At 42.0% G+C, this 18,140-nt stretch overlaps 1 protein-coding gene across 1 annotated transcript in view; it reads left to right on the forward strand.

The window, feature by feature from the left end:
- Nucleotides 1–18,140, forward strand: part of PEPD (peptidase D) — a 212,202-nt gene that overhangs the window by 26,287 nt on the left and 167,775 nt on the right. Inside the window, exons 4-6 of the mRNA XM_054048939.1 lie at nt 9,821–9,884; nt 13,780–13,827; nt 15,452–15,513. Coding sequence (XP_053904914.1) covers nt 9,821–9,884; nt 13,780–13,827; nt 15,452–15,513 — 174 coding nt within the window. The remainder of the gene's footprint in view (nt 1–9,820; nt 9,885–13,779; nt 13,828–15,451; nt 15,514–18,140) is intronic.

Consider the following 18,140-nt stretch of genomic DNA (forward strand, 5'->3'; position numbering starts at 1 on the left):
TATGAATAATTATTTATTATTGTTTGATAAAAGTGAGATTCAACACAAGGGCTTATGCAAAAATAAATAAATTAAAAAAAAGTGAGTTCCACCTTAAAATAGATCCACTGAAAAAACAGAAAAGAAAAATGTCCTAAAAATTTAAAAAGATTCATGTGAAAAGTTACGTATTCCATCAGTAGGAGTAACTGATTACATATTGAAGGTTGGTAGGAACAATGTTTACAGATCTAAGCGCAAAAAAAAAAAAAATCGGTATCAAAGGTATCAAAATATTAGAAATTGGCTTAGATACATGCATTTCATTCAACAATAGTTGTCATCTCATAAATTCTGCTCACAACTTTAATTTAGTATTCATCACTTGTAATGTGGATGCACTTTATTATACATAGCTCTCTTGACTGGAGTTCTGAAAACTAAAACACTATTTCATCATGTTTGCATTTTTATACTCTTGCCATAAAGTACTTTAAAGTAAAATGAAAAGTTTAATGGAGTTCTTATGGTAATATCAAATCTTTATAGAATCATAGGACTGGAACAGACCTCACAAGGTCTTCTAGTCTAGTTCCATGCATTCATGGCAGGACTAAGTGTTATCTAGATCATCCCTGACAAGTGTTTGTCTAACCTGGTCTTAAAAATCTCCAATGATGGAGATTCCACAACCTCTCTAGGCAATTTATTCCAGTGCTTAACTACCCTGACAGGATGTTTTTCCAAATGTCCAACCTAAACCTCCCTTACTGCAATTTAAGCCCACTGCTGCTTCTCCTATCCTCAGAGGTTAAAGAGAACAGTTTTTCTCCCTCCTCCTTGTAACAACCTTTTATGTACTTGAAAACTGTTATCATTTCCCCTTTCTCTCTTCCCCCCTCCCCCCGTCTTCTCTTCTCCAGATTAAACAAACCCATTTTTTTTTCAATATTTCCTCATAGGTCACGTTTTCTAGAACTTTAATCATTTTTGTTGCTGTCCTCTGGAATTTCTCCAATTTGTTCACATCTTTCCCAAAATGTGGCTCCCTGAACTGGATACAGTACTCCAGCTGAGGCCTTATCAGGGTGGAATAGAGCAGAAGAATTACTTCTTGTCTTACTTTACAACACTCCTGCTAATACATCCCAGAATGATATTTGCTTTTTTCTGCAATAGTGTTGCACTCTTGACTCATATTCGCTTGTGATTCACTATGATTAGGGCCCTACCAAATTTACCATCAATTTTGGTCAATTTCATGGTCATAGAATTTAAAAAATCTTTAATTTCATGATGTCCGCTATTTAAATCTGAAATTTCACGGTGTTGTATTTTATGGGGTCTTGACTCATAAAGGAGTTTCTAGGGTGTGTCACGGTACTGCTACCCATACTTCTGCACTGCTGCTGGCAATGGCGCTGCCTTCAGAGCTGGGCAGCTGGAGAGCAGTGGCTGCTGGCCAGGAGCCCAGCTCTGAAGGCAGCACAGCCGCCAGCAGCAGTGCAGAAGCAAGGATGGCATGGGATGGTATTGCTACCCTTATATCTGCGCTGCTGCTGGCGGGGACTGCCTTCACAGCTGGGTGCCTGGCTAACAGCTGCCACTCTCCAGCTGCCCAGATCTGAAAGCAGTGCAGAAGTAAGGGGGACAATACCACAACCCCCCTAAAATGATCTTGTGACCCCCCTGCAACTCCCTGTTGGGTCAGGACCCCCAATTTGAGAAAGGCTGGTCTCCTCTATGAAATCTGTATAGTATAGGGTAAAAGCACACACAAGATCAGATTTCACGGGGGGAGAACAGATTTCATGGTCCATGATGTGTTTTTCATGGCCACGAATTTGGTAGGGCCCTAAGTATGAACCCCAGATCCCTTTCTGCAGTACTCCTTCCTAGGCAGTCATTTGCATTTTGTATGTGTGCAGCTGATTGTTCCTTCCTAAGTGAAGTACTTTGCATTTGTCCTTATTGAATTTCATCCTGTTTACTTCAGACCATTTCTCCAGTTTGTCCAGATCATTTTGAATTTTAATCCTATCCTCTAAAACACTTGCTGAAATCGGAGGTTCCTCCCAGCTTATCATCCTCAAACTTTATAAATGTACTCTCTATGCCATTATTTAGATAATTGATGACTATAATGAACAGAACCGGACCCAGCACCGATCTCTGAGGGACCTCCCTTGATTTGCCCTTCCAGCTTGACTGTGAACCACTGATAACTACTCTCTAGGAGTAGTCCATTTTCCAACCAGTTCTGCACCCACCTGATAGTAACTCCATCTAGGTTGTATTTCCCTAGTTTGTTTATGAGAAGGTCATGCAAGATAGTATCAAAATCTTAAATCTCTTAAGATTTGAAGTTGTTTTGACTACATTGCACAATAATTGAAGTGTAGCTTTAAAATAGTTTTAATCAATGGAATCAAGGTTTTATTGGGTTTCAAGATAGAAAACACAGCACAGTTAATAAAGCTGCTAAGATAAGTTTGTGATATCTTATCTTGTCTAGTCATTCCGCCTACTATCTATTTGCTAGAATTCTAGCAAGTTTCTAATGCTGGCTCTCTATACCCACTCTTCTGATGGTAGTTCTTGTGAGTGAGCTGTCTGGGATGGAAATTGGGGTGTGACTTTAAAAAAAAGTACTTTCTTGTAAGTTAGGATTTGATATGACTTGTATCCAATTTCCTTACCACAAAAACCCTCCTTCTCATCACCTCTCTTCCCTTTAGGCCATGTCTACACTACAAAGTTAAGTCGACTTCAAGTAAGTTGACATTGAGCTTCAAATTTAAGCAAGTTAATGTTGTGTGTCCATGCTATACTCATTGTGCTAGCAGAGTGCATCCTCACTAGCAGGGCTTGCATTGATGCAACGAGCACTGCACTGCGGGTAGCTGTCTCACAATGCACGTAGCTGAGTGGAATTTTGGGTTGGGCTTGCAAAGCCTTATGGGACTAAAACATTGGCGTGGGTAATTATGGGAACATGGTGTTAGCCTCCCAGGATGCACTTACCTCCATCCCTCCCTCCCTGAAGTCAACGGTGAACAAACCAAGCCTTTTTTCGTAAGCCTGGATTACCTGCGCGGACGCTATAGCACGATAAACATGGCCCTCACTCAGCTGTATATTGTTGTGAGCATTACAAACATGTTGTGCCTTATCCTGCAGTATTTACACAGCCGATACAGAAGCCTCCGCTCAGAACAATGATTTTTTTGTGTGTGTGTGAAACTCATGATATTTGTTGTGTTTTAAAGTCCCAGCTGCTGAAATAAAGAGATTGAATGAGAATCTGAGCTTTCATTAAAAAATATAAGTTTTTCTTTGAGTGCTTGCTCATGTCCATTCCACGTTAGGTGTGTGTGTGCTGCGTGCACCATTGCCGGAGATTTTTCCCTCAGTAGTGTCTGTCGGGCCGGCTCTAGCATCCTCTGGTGCCACATGTTTATGTGCTGGTATAAGGGGCACTGCCAGCTACCCACCCTCTCAATTCCTTCGTCCCGCCCATGGTGGCTGCTGGAACAGCTCCTCTTGCTTTAGCAAGGCTTCTTTTCAGTGATTTTTGTATTCTGTTTCATAGTTTTAGTTTCAAATATAGTTTAGTGTATATATATTGTAGATCGTGTTAGTGTAAATAGTTAGAACGCCCTCTCTCCTGTCGTCCTGTCAGTCCCTTGGGGCTGAGCATGCTCTGGTCCCCAGAGTTCAAACCTTGCGCTGCATGTGGCAAATCAGTGCCCATGAGTGACCCACGTTCCAGTTGTCTGAAATGTTTGGGAGAAACTCACATGAGAGACTGTTGTCAGATTTGTTGGGACTTTAAAGCCTGCACAAAAAAGAATAGAGAGAGAAGACTGAAAGCTATCATAATGGAATCGGCTCTCGGAGCAGCCTCAGAGCCAAGCTGTTCTGATTCTGCACTGAGCACTTTGCCCTTGGTATGAAGTGCTTCTCCAACACTGTGCACTTCCCACCACCATTGCCTATCTCCAGCGCCAAGGAAGAATCACAAAAAGCAGTGCGCTGAGAGAGGGCGCTCATCGGTGCAGAAGAAAGACAGACATGGTGAAGGCAGTGAAGTGCGACCTGTGCTGGGCCACTCTTCTACCCATGGTCTTGACTCAGCCCAGAGCATTGAGTCTGGTGTGGGATGCTCTGCCGAAGCCTTGAAGCCACTGCAGCACCAGCAGATTGACGGTACCATCAACTCCAGAGGCCTTTACAGCGGCCAGGGACTTACTGACACTTCTGGTTCCACCAATTCCCTCTGCTTCCTCAGGCTCCCCAACCATCACCCCAGCCCCCCGCTGCTTCCCCCATTGTCCCAGGCTCCAAACACTTACTGGAAGCTGTGGGCAAGGAAGGGATGGGACTCAGCAGGTTTCCCACACCCCCTTTCACAGAATTCTGCGGCTAGCCCACCTTCCCTGCTCTGGGCACCATCTAGCGGGGCTCAGTGAGAGCACTAACTGCAGTGCCTTTCCCAGGCATGTCTCTTCAGTTGCGCTCAGCCCAACTCCCACCCTGGTAGAAATGGGGGGAGGATGGGCTTAGAGGAGAGAATCACAGATCGGGGGCCGGGACAGAAGCTGCGGATGGTTGTGGAGATGATTATTGGGGGTGCGGGTGCCCCCTGTGCATGCCCCCACGGGTCATCCTGTGTGCCACTTAAACGTGGTTCTTTCAAGGCTCACTTGTCCTCCCTTCAAACCACTAGCATTGTGCCCTCTACTGCTTCTCTCTTGGAAGGTTGGGAGGGATAGCTCAGTGGTTTGAGCATTGGCCTGCTAAACCCAGGGTTGTGAGTTTAATCCTTGAGGGGACCATTTAGGGATCTGGGGCAAAAATCTGTCTGGGATTGGTCCTGCTGTGAACAGGGGGTTGGACTAGATGACCTCCAGAGGTCCCTTCCAACCCTGATATTCTGATTCTTCCTGGTTCAGATCACCTCAGCCAGAAAGATCTCTGAAATCAAGGCCCTTACCACCATACTTGATGTTTTTCAAGGATAAAATCCAACTCTCCTTCCTGCCAAAGGTGGTTTTGCAGTTTCATAGCAACCAGGCCATTTTCCAGCCAGTCTTCTTCCTGAAGCATCACAAGAACTCAGAAGAATGGCAGCTTCATTCATTGGATGTTAGGTATGCTCTCATCTTCGAGGACTAAATCCTTTCACAAATCCATGCAACTCTTTGTAGCAGAAGCAGAAAAGATGAAAGGACTTCCAGTGTTAGCCCAGAGGATCTCATCCTGGATAACCTTCTGCATTTGGGCATGTTATGAGCAGGCAAATGTCCTACCTCTGGCCATCGTAACCGTTCAATCCACAAGAGCTCAGGCATCTTCAGCAGCGTTCCTCATGCAGGTTCCAATCCAAGACATCTGCAGGGCCACAACTTGGTCATGGGTGAATACCTTTACTTACACCATCATCCAACAGGCTCGAGACTACACTAGGTTTGGAAGAGCAGTGTTGCAGTCAGCATGTCCATGAACTTTAAGCCCACCTTCTGAGGTACTGCTTGTTAGTCACTTAATGTGGAATGGACATGAGCAAGCATTCAGAGAAGAAAAAAATGGTTACTAATATGTTGTAACTGTTTTTTGAGATGTGTTGCTCATGTCCATTCCACGATCAACCCTCCTTACCCCACTGTTGGAGTTGGCTGGCAAGAAGGAACTGAGAGGCTGTGTGGCTGGTGGTGCCCCTATTATTGGTGCCTAAGTTCATGGCACGAGAGGGCACTAGAGCTGGCCCAACAGATACCACTGAGGGAAAAATCTCCATCAATGGTGCACATACACCTAACGTGGAATGGACATAAGCAACTCATCTCAAAGAACAATAGTTATGAAAGGTTAGTAACTTTTGTTTCTAGCCCTCATGGTTGTCGAAAAAAGCTTGAAAACATGAACCAAGTGCACCCTAAAGGCTAGTATCCAGATGGCACACAAAAAGGACGCACAATTTATTTTAAAATATCCTGAGGTCAATTGCTGAAATGTCTTTTGAATAAGAATAATAGTACTGAATTGTGCAAATTACTAGAGTGTATAGACTGTGAGCTATAGAATTACACGGAAAGGAGTCTGGTAATTTCTTATGCTGGGCACACTGTCCTGTATGTGTTCTTACCATCCCTGCTTAGCTGCTGATTCCAAAAATCCTGGGCAAAAGAAATATTTTTACCTAAAGTCTTCTGAATATCCTTTCATAATAGGTTATTTCTTCTTTTATTACTTATTGGTTAGGGGAGACTAGATCCAATAGTACTGGAATAATATCTTCCATTCAGGTAATCCTTCTAATTAATTTATGACTTGCTGCATTTTTTTTCTTGTAATGCTCTATAGCGATTGATCCGAAGTTTGAAACCGGCAGTCCACAACAATATTTCAAAACAGCTGAAAACAGTAACTACTTAGCTTAGCCTAGCTACCTCAGAGTTACAAAGATGAGTATTTCTCAACACACATAAAATTTTAAACTTATTTGAAAATAAATCTAATTGCAAATAACATGCTGCTGGTCAGCATCCTGTGAAGTATCATTCCCTGTGATTTTGACAGTGTAAAACTTTAACTTCTTCTTTGTTTGTTAGCCAAAAATGAAATCTAAAACCTGTCTCTGTTAAGGAAATTTACATCGATGTAGTGACACTGATGCATAACCCCAGTGTGTCTGTGCTGCTCCTGCACCAAGTGGGGATTACCTCAGTGCCGCTTGCCTCAGTATGTTACTGAATTAATATGATCCCCTGCTTTGCAGCACATCTACATTAGGGGTTTACACCAGGGTAATTTGGTCAATGTAGTTACACTGCCATGAATTTCCTTCGTGCAGCGAGGGCCTTGGGTGGGATTCCAGATGTGTAGTGGGAGGGAATGGGGAGGAGGTGGAGTTTAGTGAAGCAGAAGTACTTTTGGGGAGGAAGGGAGTAGTATGTAGAATGGCAAGGGAGAAATTGGAGGAGTTGGCCAGGGCGTAGGTGACTGTCATGAAGAGGTTAAGCAGCTAGGTGGCATAAAGCCATCTTTGCTCCCACTTCCCCCTGAGAATTTTTGCTGTCTCTTGTGTGGTGCAGCACAGAATCTGTCTTTGCTTTATTGTAGAGCAGTGATGGGCAACCTGTACCACAGCCCGCAATCAGATTACCCTGATGGGCCACATTTTTGCTGACATTCACTGTCCGTAGGCACGGCCCCCTGCAACTCCCAATGGCCACGGTTCACTGTTCCTGGCCAATGGGAGCTGTGGGAAGTGGCAGGCTGCAGGTTGCCCACCACTGCTGTAGAGCGTCTACCTAGAACCTTCTCTATGCCCCTTGTGCCTGTCTTTCTGCTTTAGAACAGGACAGTTCCTCACATATAATCCGTTGGGAGCCTTGATTTTGGGGAGGGGTGAGGATACTTCACTCTTCAGTGTGGAGTATAGAATAGCTAGAAGGGAGAAATAAGGCAGAGAAAGGAGAAGTAACTAAGGCAGAGCCTTAAACATTCCAGAGAGGAGCCAACTCCTTATACCAAGCAGAGTCTAAATGCAGGGAAGTAGGAGGCAGTGCAGCTGTGGCACATAATCCTGAAAATTTGTCCTGGAATAATTAAATCCAACCAATGAGGGTGGGGGCATTTTAAATATGACCCATTTCAGTGACTTCATTTTGCTACAATAAATCAAGCAGAAAAAAGTGAACTAAGTATTGATAGGGTTACCATATTTTGTGCCTCCAAATGGAGGACACTCCACGGGGCCCCGCCCCCGCCCCAACTCCGCCCCTTCCCCAAAGTCTCCGCCCCCTCCCCTGCTTCCCGCGAACATTTGATTTGCGGGAAGCCTGAAGCAGGTAAGGGGGTTGTGGGGGCAGGAGGCGCGGCCCAGGCTGGCCCCCCCACGGCAGCTCCAGCCTGGGTCGGCTCGGGCCCTGGGGTGCCGGCCCCGGCCGAGCGCCCCCGGCCCGCCCACCACCCCCGGCGGCCTGGCGCACCGCCCGGCACCGCCGGCGGCCCGGCGCACCGCCCGGCGGCCCGGCGCACCCCCTGGCGGCCCGGTGCACCCCCCGGCGGCCCGGCGCCTGGCGCACCCCCCAGTCGCCCGGCACCGCCGGCCCCGGCGCCCCCCCCGGCCGCCCGGCACCGCCGGCCCCCGGCGGCCCGGCGCACCGCCCGGCACTGCCGGCCCCGGGCCAGCCCCCGGCCCAGCGGCGCGGGATTTTCCCAGACATGTTCGGCTTTTTGAGATTTCCCCCCGGACGGGGATTTGAGTCCCAAAAAGCCGGACATGTCCGGATTTTCCCGGACGTATGGTAACCCTAAGTATTGATGATTTTAGAAAGATTAGAGAGAGGAAAGAGAAGCTCACTCTTCAAAAGGACAGGTTTCAGAGTAGCAGCCGTGTTAGTCTGTATCCGCAAAAAGAACAGGAGTGCTTGTGGCACCTTAGAGACTAGCACATTTGTGAGCATAATATAGGAATTACTTACACATCATCAGGAACAATTCTCAGCTTTGCTTTGAACAGTGCAGGAGGACATAAATGATAATTTGGAGGCACTGCAGTGGAGCATTAAACAACAGTTACCATAAGTTAACTGGGTTCATAGTTAGGGTTTAACTGTTAAATAGAGCCAAAATTATAAATGTTAAATTTATTCACAACATTGTTGGAATATTTAATGACTTAAATATTTGAGGAATGAGGGGAAAAGAAACCTTGCTAATGAATATAGAGTATGCAAAGACCTCAGAGGTAAAAGAATTATAAAAGGTTAGGTATAGAAAGGGACTAGAATTTGAGTTGTGTTTAAATAAAATGTTAAAAATTTATGCAAAAGAAGGCAAGATATTTTTCTATACCTCACAAACATTAATGAGAAGAGGCCATGGGGTAGTGTCACTTAAAGGAGTATTGTGATTTTAAAAGTTTTTCTTTTGTTATCAGTAATTCCTCCGTTTATTAGACTGTCAAAAAACCCTCCCACAAATTTACATATGATTTGTGGTGATTACTTTCTGCATGAAAATAGACTAGTCTTTCCTTTTGCAGGTAAGGGTGGGAAGGGACATGATTTAGAACTTACTTGTTGATTCATCACTAGGACTCATCAGTTAGTGGAAAAACTCACTTGCACCAAGTTGTTTCCATGCCTTTTGAAAATTTGGACACAAATGAGTGTGGCACAATTCACAACTCTAACAAGGAGGATTACTCTGGGAACACAGGACATTTTAGACTGGAGGAGACTAAGAAGTCTAAGTTTCAGACCTGAACTAGGTCAAAACCTTAAAGTAATGTAACCATAGTAAATTTTCTTATGAGCTATTGTACTGAAACATCAATGTTTATTAAAGTTGTTGTTCTTGATTTGTTTATATCTATGATGGTACAGTTGTGCTAATAACCCGATGTGTCATCTTTCATAACCTAAACCAGGGGTCGGCAACGTTCGGCACGGGGCTCGCCAGGGTAAGCACCCTGGCGGGCCGAGCCAGTTTTATTTACCTGCTGACGCGGCAGGTTCGGCTGATCGCGGCCACCACTGGCCACGGTTCGCTGTCCCGGGCCAATGGGGGCGGCGGGAAGCCACGGCCAGCACATCGCTCGCCCGCGCCGCTTCTCGCTGCCCCCATTGGCCTGGGACGGCGAACTGCGGTCAGTGGGGGCCACGATCGGCTGAACCTGCCGCGTCAGCAGGTAAATAAAACTGGCCTGGCCCACCAGGGTGCTTATCCTGGCAAGCCGCGTGCCGAACGTTGCCGACCCCTGACCTAAACTATTCAATTTTATAACATGGCTAACACCAAGTATTTGTATTTTTATTGTATTCTAAAGGATTCATCATCCTGAATATTTCAGGGAGAAATATGCTGTGGATGAAGTACACTATAAAGATGAGGTGAGTGTCTGCTTTTCCTAATATTTTCCCAATGAATACAAAATTAATGGTTGTTCTGAAAGTATGGCAGTAGTTTTCTACAAAAAAAACTTGTTCCACTAAATATGTTGTCTCCATTTCCTAATTAATTAGTCCTACTTCCAGTTCCTGAATAATGACATTTGTTTTATAAACTTTTCTAAAACTTTATAAAATACGATGCTGTTGTTTTATTGGATTGTACATTGAGACCAATTCAGAGACACTTTTTAATATTCTCTGTATTTAATAAAAAGGTTCATTGGGCATGATTCTGAAGGATTCTGGGGACCTGTGAAGAAAAGACAGACAAATTGCCTGACAATGGGCTAGCAATGCCTCCTTGGCCCTTAGAAGCTTGCAACGGGGAAATAGTTCCAAATGCTTAACCAGTAAACATAAACTTTTCTCTTTACCCCTATTTCATAAAATGTATTAAATTATCATTAGCTGTTTGAATCTAAAATATTTTAGATTCAATTTAATTATTTATTCAAATATTACTTTATCTCTTGTATTCATGTATTTTTAAATATGGGTATTAATTGCACATTTAAGGTTCTCTTTGCATAGTTGTTTTTGAGCAGCTGTTATGTTTTTGTGCACCTGGCTAGTTTATTTTTTTTCAGTAGGAAAGCTCAGCAGGATTATGGCAGCATGTTTGCCAAACTCTGTGGTGAGTCTTATGGAGAGCAGCTTAAAAAGGAAGATCTTGCTATTTCTGTCCCCTGCAGGATGCTAACCTGACTTGCCAGACCCAAAATCTTATTTTTACCAGCTGTGGAGATAGTTTCATTTCATCTTCATATTGAAATTATCTCTAAACTGTGGTTGTGCTAGTGTATTTCCTTAACTGTGAGTTGAGGAACCTGTGAAGAGATTGCTGCTTGACGCATTTGGGTTGGAATCATAGTTTCTTGTTATCAGACTTGATGTGTAGAATACAGAAGTACAGAAGCCCAGGCAAGCAATTGCAAAGAGGAACACATGCTTCTTTACAAGGATCACATTTATTGACATTCTGTGTGCAGTCTATCAACAAATGCCATTATCATGTATCTTTATATTGTGTCTCAGTGCTTAAAATTTTACCCAGGAAGGAATATGGATCTCTTTAATTTGGGTTAATTTGTAAGCCCATGTATCGACATTTTTCTCCCTGGAGTATGCCAGCTTAAGTAATAAGCCAATGAAGTTTTGCAGTATTGCAGTATTTCTCTGCAATATGAACCTGTCTGTATTTGACAAAATTGCCAGGTAACAGGTTAGCCAAGTCAGAATGGTCTGTAGGAACTCTGTGACAATATATTGCATATACATTAAATAAACACCATTCAAGAACGCTTTAGCTTTTTAACTTCTATGCTTAGAAAGGAAAAGCGGCTTATGTGAAAATTGTCCAGTGCTTTCGAAGGTGAGCTCTCCCTTTTATTCATGTATTTATTTAGTCAGTTAGTATGTACATATTTTGAGATATTCCTGGATTATGCAAGCAGTTTTTCATTTTTCAAAGGATTTGGATACAGTGCTTGCCCATTCTACTAGGAACATATGCTTCCCCAATGTCAAGGCATTAGGGACCTGATTTGCAAAGGTATTTAGGCACCAAAAGATGCAGATAAGTATCTAACTTGCTTAGGCATTTCTGGAAATCCCACTAGGTGCCTTACTCTCATTAGGTGCCTCTGTAAATTCCACTAGACCTGTAAATACCTTTGTAAAATGACTCTGGACAGTGGCATTGGAACAATTTTTATAGTGGGGGTGCTGAAAGCCAATGAACAAAACTGTAAACCCTGTATATATGATGGAAACCACTTCAAGCCAGTGGGTGCTGCCACACCCCCAGCACCCTTAGTTCCAGCACCTCTGACCCTACAAGTCTGACACCTTGGTTATCCATTGTTTTAGCATCTTTGACTTGAATTCATCAGTTGAGCATCTGTACCAGATTCTTCAATGATGGATACTGTTGGAAAGTGTGTAATAGTCACAGTATCTCATGAAGGTTAGAAAAAAAAAAAAATCTATAAAAGACATTGCAGTATTGATATGTAATGTACTTGTGACTATGCATTTAGTTTTTTACTTCGTGTGGTATGTGTTATTGGAGCAAACTGGTAACAAGTTGATGCTAATTTGGTGAAATATCCTCGTCCTAGTTATGTGGTTCATTTATTGGATCAATAAATGCATATCTCAGCATCCACATCTGTGCAGCCATATTAAAAGTATACCTGTCTGTGACACCAATGTTCTCTTCTCAAAGAGGTGGTAGGGTAAGAATTGACTTTAATATAAAGTATCTACTCCTCTCCATTTATTTATTTGTAATATAGTTACAACCAAAAGACAAAGCATTTTAAATACCAATAGTAGTATGAAAGTGGGAAACCCAGAATCTATTCAGAACTATCGCTTGTAACTTAAGTTGAATTCATACCGATTTTAAACAGTAGTGCGAATGGTGACGAGATATGTCTCTAGTGCGGTTTAATGGGACTGCTAGACTAATTCAAATCTGTGGTGATTCCATTGTAGTGAGATGCCATTGTTATACTTTATTTCTTCTCCCAAAAGACCAGACAGACTAGTGAGATGGCTGAAAAATATTGTGTGTTTCTCATTTCCTCTTAAACAGTCAGGAAACCAAGCTTATTGAGAAATGTTGGCCTCGATGTGAAACACACCCAGGGCATTTAACTGTGACTGTTCTTATAGAACCAGTAGAATCCCAACGATATCTAGTCTTGGGAAATGTGGCTGTTGAATTGACATAAGCTATTCTGTGATTGCCTTCTATCTATGGAAATAACAATACTGTGTTTTACTTCAATTTCTTGTGGCATACAAATGGAACAAGTTGAAGTGTAAGCTTTTAATCACACCCAGTGGAAATGAAAGACCTATACTAGCCTCAATTTATAAATGCGTCAAAGATGCTGAAGGAAGTTGGGATATTGTAGAGAAGTTTTAATCGAGAAAAGATGACCCAGTGAGAATAACTGTAAATATTCAGCACACGATAATGTAATAACATTAATGCATAGTCTGTTTTTATATGTAGTAGTAATAAGACCTATTATGTGGGTCTTCATAGAAAAAAACACTTCTCAGCTCTCGCACATTTCCTCTCCAAATAATGGCAGTAGATTTAATCTCGCAATGCAGTTGCAGCATGTGTCTTAAAAGGACACCAACTTAAAAACCACCCTTCTGTCTGAACACTTTTTTAACGACTCTTTTAACAAGTGACATAAGATTACTGAATCTGAAAGAGATCAGAGAAACGTTTTTCTCTTTTCCAGTTTGTTTGTTTATTTTGTGCACTTGACAGCACTTTGTATATAGGGAGTATCACTGTTTCCTCCATCAGCTAGTTAGTCCATTTCCCCTGCCTGCATAGGTTTTTCACACAGCAACATGGATGGGGGATGGAAGAAAAACTTCTTTTAAATCATAAAAAGTGACCGATCCACAACATTTATCAGGGAGGTGTAGGGCCTGAAACTATTTCATCATTTTTGTTGAATATATTTCTGATTCATGATATTTGTTTAATTGATATAGAATCAATTTTGGATGTGATGAGATTAGTCATGCTACTTTGGCTGTGTTTTGGTGTTTAACCTTTTTTATTGTATCTCTTTTACAGCAAAAGGTTTTATTGATTGATACTTTTCACCAGTTGTATTGCCACCTTTGCCTAACAAGCAGAACATATGAGGTGACTTCTTTTAGCAGGCTTGAAATGTTAGTACGTTTCTAAGGTTAATACACATAACATTGACAAGAAGCAAATTGTCCATAATAAAATCGTGATATATGATGTGGATAGGAAAAAAAATGTACTGTAACTGCAATCCTGTTCTTTTAGATAACCAGTGTCTTGGCTTCAAAGAAACCATCAGTTCTTCTTACATTGGTAAGTCATATTTGTCGTTCCTGGAGAATACTTATCCAGTTGCTCTTCAGTAAACAGATTAATTAATCTGAGATGTCTGCTCATTATGTATCCTTTTTGTCCCTTCTTCATCCCAGAGGCTAATGTCCCCATTCTCCAGTTTGAGGCCGGCCATCTTCGTATAGTTGACTAGCCTTTCTCCTCTCTCCTCACATTCAGTCAGTGAGTTGCTAAATCCTATCCCTTCTTCCCTGTGTCCTACTACCAAAACTCTTATCCATGTGGTAGTTTCACACTTAATTTACAGGAAACCCACTTGACACCCACATTGCCTCCCTCCAGTCCATTCAAAATGCTGCAAAATCACATCCTGCTTTCCCATTGTTCTGACCACATCACTTGTATCTTTGAATCCTACGACTGGCGCTTAGAGGAATTAAAATACTGCTTTTCTGTATGAAGAGGCGGGGGCTCAGGGCAGTTTTCCTTCAGTAGTATGAGAGTGGGATCAAGTTACTATCTAGATCCCACTTTAGATTACAACATAACATTCACACAACTCCAAGGTAGGAGGGTAGAGTTACAATGCTTTTCACCCCACACCCACTTCTTCCAAGGGTAAAGTGTGATGGTTATTAGAGCTATCCTTTCCCCTTCTTCAACTTTCCAATATTCTGTTGGGACTGGTACATGTGTCTGTCATTATTTGTCTATTTTTATGGAGGTTGAGCAACTCCCTTTTTGCTGGGTCTGTTTCACTCAAAACTTCCTACTTCTCTGAGCTGCTTTCCCTCCCTGAGCTCTGGAGGAATGCTGATCCAAAGAACATTCTTTGCTTAGTTCAGCAGAAGTCCTGCACTTGTGCCTCTCCTCCACTGGTCTTGTTCCAAGCACAGAAAGGCAGTGCTGCTCTGTGTTATTCCCCACAAATCTAGACACGTCAGCAGCGCTACATAGCAGCCAGAATGGTGTCTTTCATGCTTCTTGTGTGAATGGCAAGCTGTAGGAGAGAGGCACTCCAATTTATGGAACAAGAGTTGTCAAGGCAGTATGGAATTACTTCTTTCCAAGGAAGTGTGTTTTAAAACTTCTTAATACAGTTCTTACTCTACTCCCACCCATTACTGTCTTGTTTACAGGACGCACCTCTTTTGCCCTCTGCTCTCCCCTTCCCCCCCAAGAAAAATGCTACCAAGCTATTTTAGAAAAGAGAAGTTTAGGCCTGCTTTCCGAGGCAGCATGTGTCAACTGAGTTCCATCTGTCTCTTCAGTAAGAATAACTATTTATACACCTCTACCCTGATATAAAACGCGACCCGATATAACGCGGTAAAGCAGCGCTTCGGGGGGCGGGGCTGCGCGCTCCGGTGGATCAAAACAAGTTCGATATAATGTGGTTTCGCCTATAACGTGGTAAGATTTTTTTGGCTCCCGAGGACAGCGTTATATCAGGGTGGAGGTGTATGTGTCTAAATGTGAGCATGTAACCTTGTTTTGACTTCTTACTGATTTTATGCAATCATTCAAATTATATTTACAGGTAAGCTTTCTAAAAGACCTTATGTAATGGGTTCTGTCAATGAATTTATTTTAAAATACTTGTCTTTAGCACACAATAATAGTTCTTTTCATCTTCCCCCTCAAGCGTGGTGTTAATACTGATAGTGGAAACATCTCCAGGGAAGCTTCATTTGAAGGAATCAGCCAGTAAGTGACTGTTGAGGTGGTTTTTATACATTAATTAAATTCTTGGATAAGTATTAATAAGGTTATACTGGTTTTATATTTCAAATTAAATCACCATGGTTTTTGCTCATGACAAATTATAAAATGTTAATACATAAGCAAGAGACTATATATGAGCTACACTTTCATTGAAATCCAGAGATTTGATTTGCATTTCTAATGACTTAAGGGTATGTCTACACAGGAATTAGCCATCCATGGCTGGCCTTTGCCAGACGATTCAGGCCCATGGGCCTTGGGTTATGGGGCTGTTTCATTGCTGGGTTGACTTCTGGGCTCGGGCTGGAGCCCAAGGGTCCAAAGATCTGGCTCCAGCCCGAGCCCAGAAGTCTACACAGCAATGAAACAGCCCTGCATCCCAAACCCTGTGAGCCTGAGTTGGCTAGCACAGGCGAGCCAGGGGTGTCTAGTTCTTGGGTAGACAGATCCTTAATTTTCCATTTATTTGGTTGTTTGGAAATCTCTTTCAATCTGTGTTAGCAACAGCAAAAATATGTACATATGTTTCTTTTTAGATTACTTGTACATTAAAGAAAAAACACTTAAATTCCTTGGCAGTGAATATTTGAATTTTACAATATGTGAAAAACAAACTTAAAATAACTTATACTATCTGGCTACCATACTTTATCCTCTTATGTACAATACTTTGTCTGCTAAGGATTCTGGAATGTCCACTCCTCTAAAAAGACACTATGTAATATTTCTGCATAGAAGTGACCTTTGGAGGGCAATTCATACACTTTGATTTAATTCCTTTTAAAAAAAAGTTTGTTGCCAGTGAAAAAGTGCTCCTAGATGCAATTGTGTGAAATGGTAGCTAACAAGGATAACAATTGCTTATTTCCTAGAGCAATCCTACATGAGATAGGCTTAGGCTTATGCTATAATATGAAGAAGATGGTCTGAATTTTGAATCAAAAGCAATAGTCTGCTATGAATTGTGATATCCTAAGATTTGATCATCATCCATTTGGCTGAAAAATGGGGAGCGGGGATGAACACTGTCTGGAAGTCTATTAAAATTAACGCTTTCTCAGAGATGAGTGGGTGGCCTTTTTATGATCCCTGACACTAAGTCAACCTGTTGTATTTCCCTCCATTCACCTTTCTGTCCACAGCAGATAACACTGTTACAGAGATGATAATACTGCATAGAATTTGCGATTGTTGCCTGTAATTCTAGACCCTCATTTTGCCAGGTCACATGAGCACACTTTCTCTAGGGATAGCCTCTCCTCTGTGTCAGATAATGAGATTTGGAATCTGATTGCTTAATTACTTTTGTTCTCTTCTATAACCTGACTGGAAACTTAACCAGTCTGTCACAATTAAGGACACTGGAAAAATGGGCACCAAAAATTAAAGATTCTGTAGCTTTCAGGATCTTTCTGTGGAAAATAATGTAGAATATGACACTATTTTTGAGACTTCTGCTCTTTCAGTTGTTACACCAGTGTTCTATTCTGATGTATCTGTCTCCTACTGCTTTCTTAGGCATCTTTGCCCCAGATTATCACAGTACAACCAAAAAAAAAATAAGGTGGTGCTCTTCTTCTGTTCACTTCCTTGAAGTTTTAATCTGAAAACCTATTTGGAGTTCATGTTTATTTTAAATAACTTCTAGATCTTTTGTGTAGGAAACTTTAAAAAACTATAAATGTAACATACGTAATACAATACAAATATTTATTTGATGTGACCTATATTCCTCTATAGATTAATTCAAATAAATGTTATAGTAGCTGTGATGTAACATGGTGGTCCAAATTGGGTTGTGGCAGCTAAAGTTGGGAGAGAGTGATTTGATTTTTTTTTTTTCCCTTCCAAAACTCTTGAAACTTACACCAAAATAGACAGGAGGTGTGGAGTGAACTCTCTACTGACTGTTCCGTACCTCATTTACTTTGAAAGCATTCAGCATGTAAAGATGCATCTATCTCACTTTTTTTAGAAATATGTCACATTGGAAAAAAAATACCAACAGTGCTTTAAAATCTCCAGTGTCTTCAACTGAGAAACAGCCAGCTAAAAGAGCCTTGGCTCTTCTGTTACATGCCTATAAATCTATAAAGTAACTGCACAATTTCTTAACCTTTGGTAGAATGGCTCTTTTATTGTTGAAGTACTCTAGACCTGAACTTCAGTATACTACTTTTTATAACTGTTTCTTCAGTCGGCTCACAAATTTCTGAAGAAAGCAATTACAGTGTAATTTTGGCCTTGTCTCGTTTTAATCCTATAGAAGTACCTTCCTGTTAGAACTGTTGGAAATTTTCCGATAGAACGCTTTTCTATCAGAAAAGGCCAATTTGTTGAAAGTGAACAATTCATGGAAATTTCACTTTTGTTGACTCTTCAGATGAAAGTCACCTATTGGAAGCCTGTCTGCTTTCCTGCCAGTTCGCTTGCCTGACTCCTCAGCAGCCTGCCATGGTTCTGGGGCAGCTCCACCATGCAGACTGCCCCAGAACTCGCAACTCCAGAGCTTGCAGATTTCTGGACCAGCTGCAGCCTGGGGAACCAGCTAGTCTGGGAGCCTGGCAGATTTGGGGGTTCTCAGTATCTAGTTACCCAGCTCCTCAAAA

Source organism: Malaclemys terrapin, chromosome 14 (assembly GCF_027887155.1).
Source record: "Malaclemys terrapin pileata isolate rMalTer1 chromosome 14, rMalTer1.hap1, whole genome shotgun sequence".
NCBI classification, from domain to species: Eukaryota; Metazoa; Chordata; order Testudines; family Emydidae; genus Malaclemys; species Malaclemys terrapin.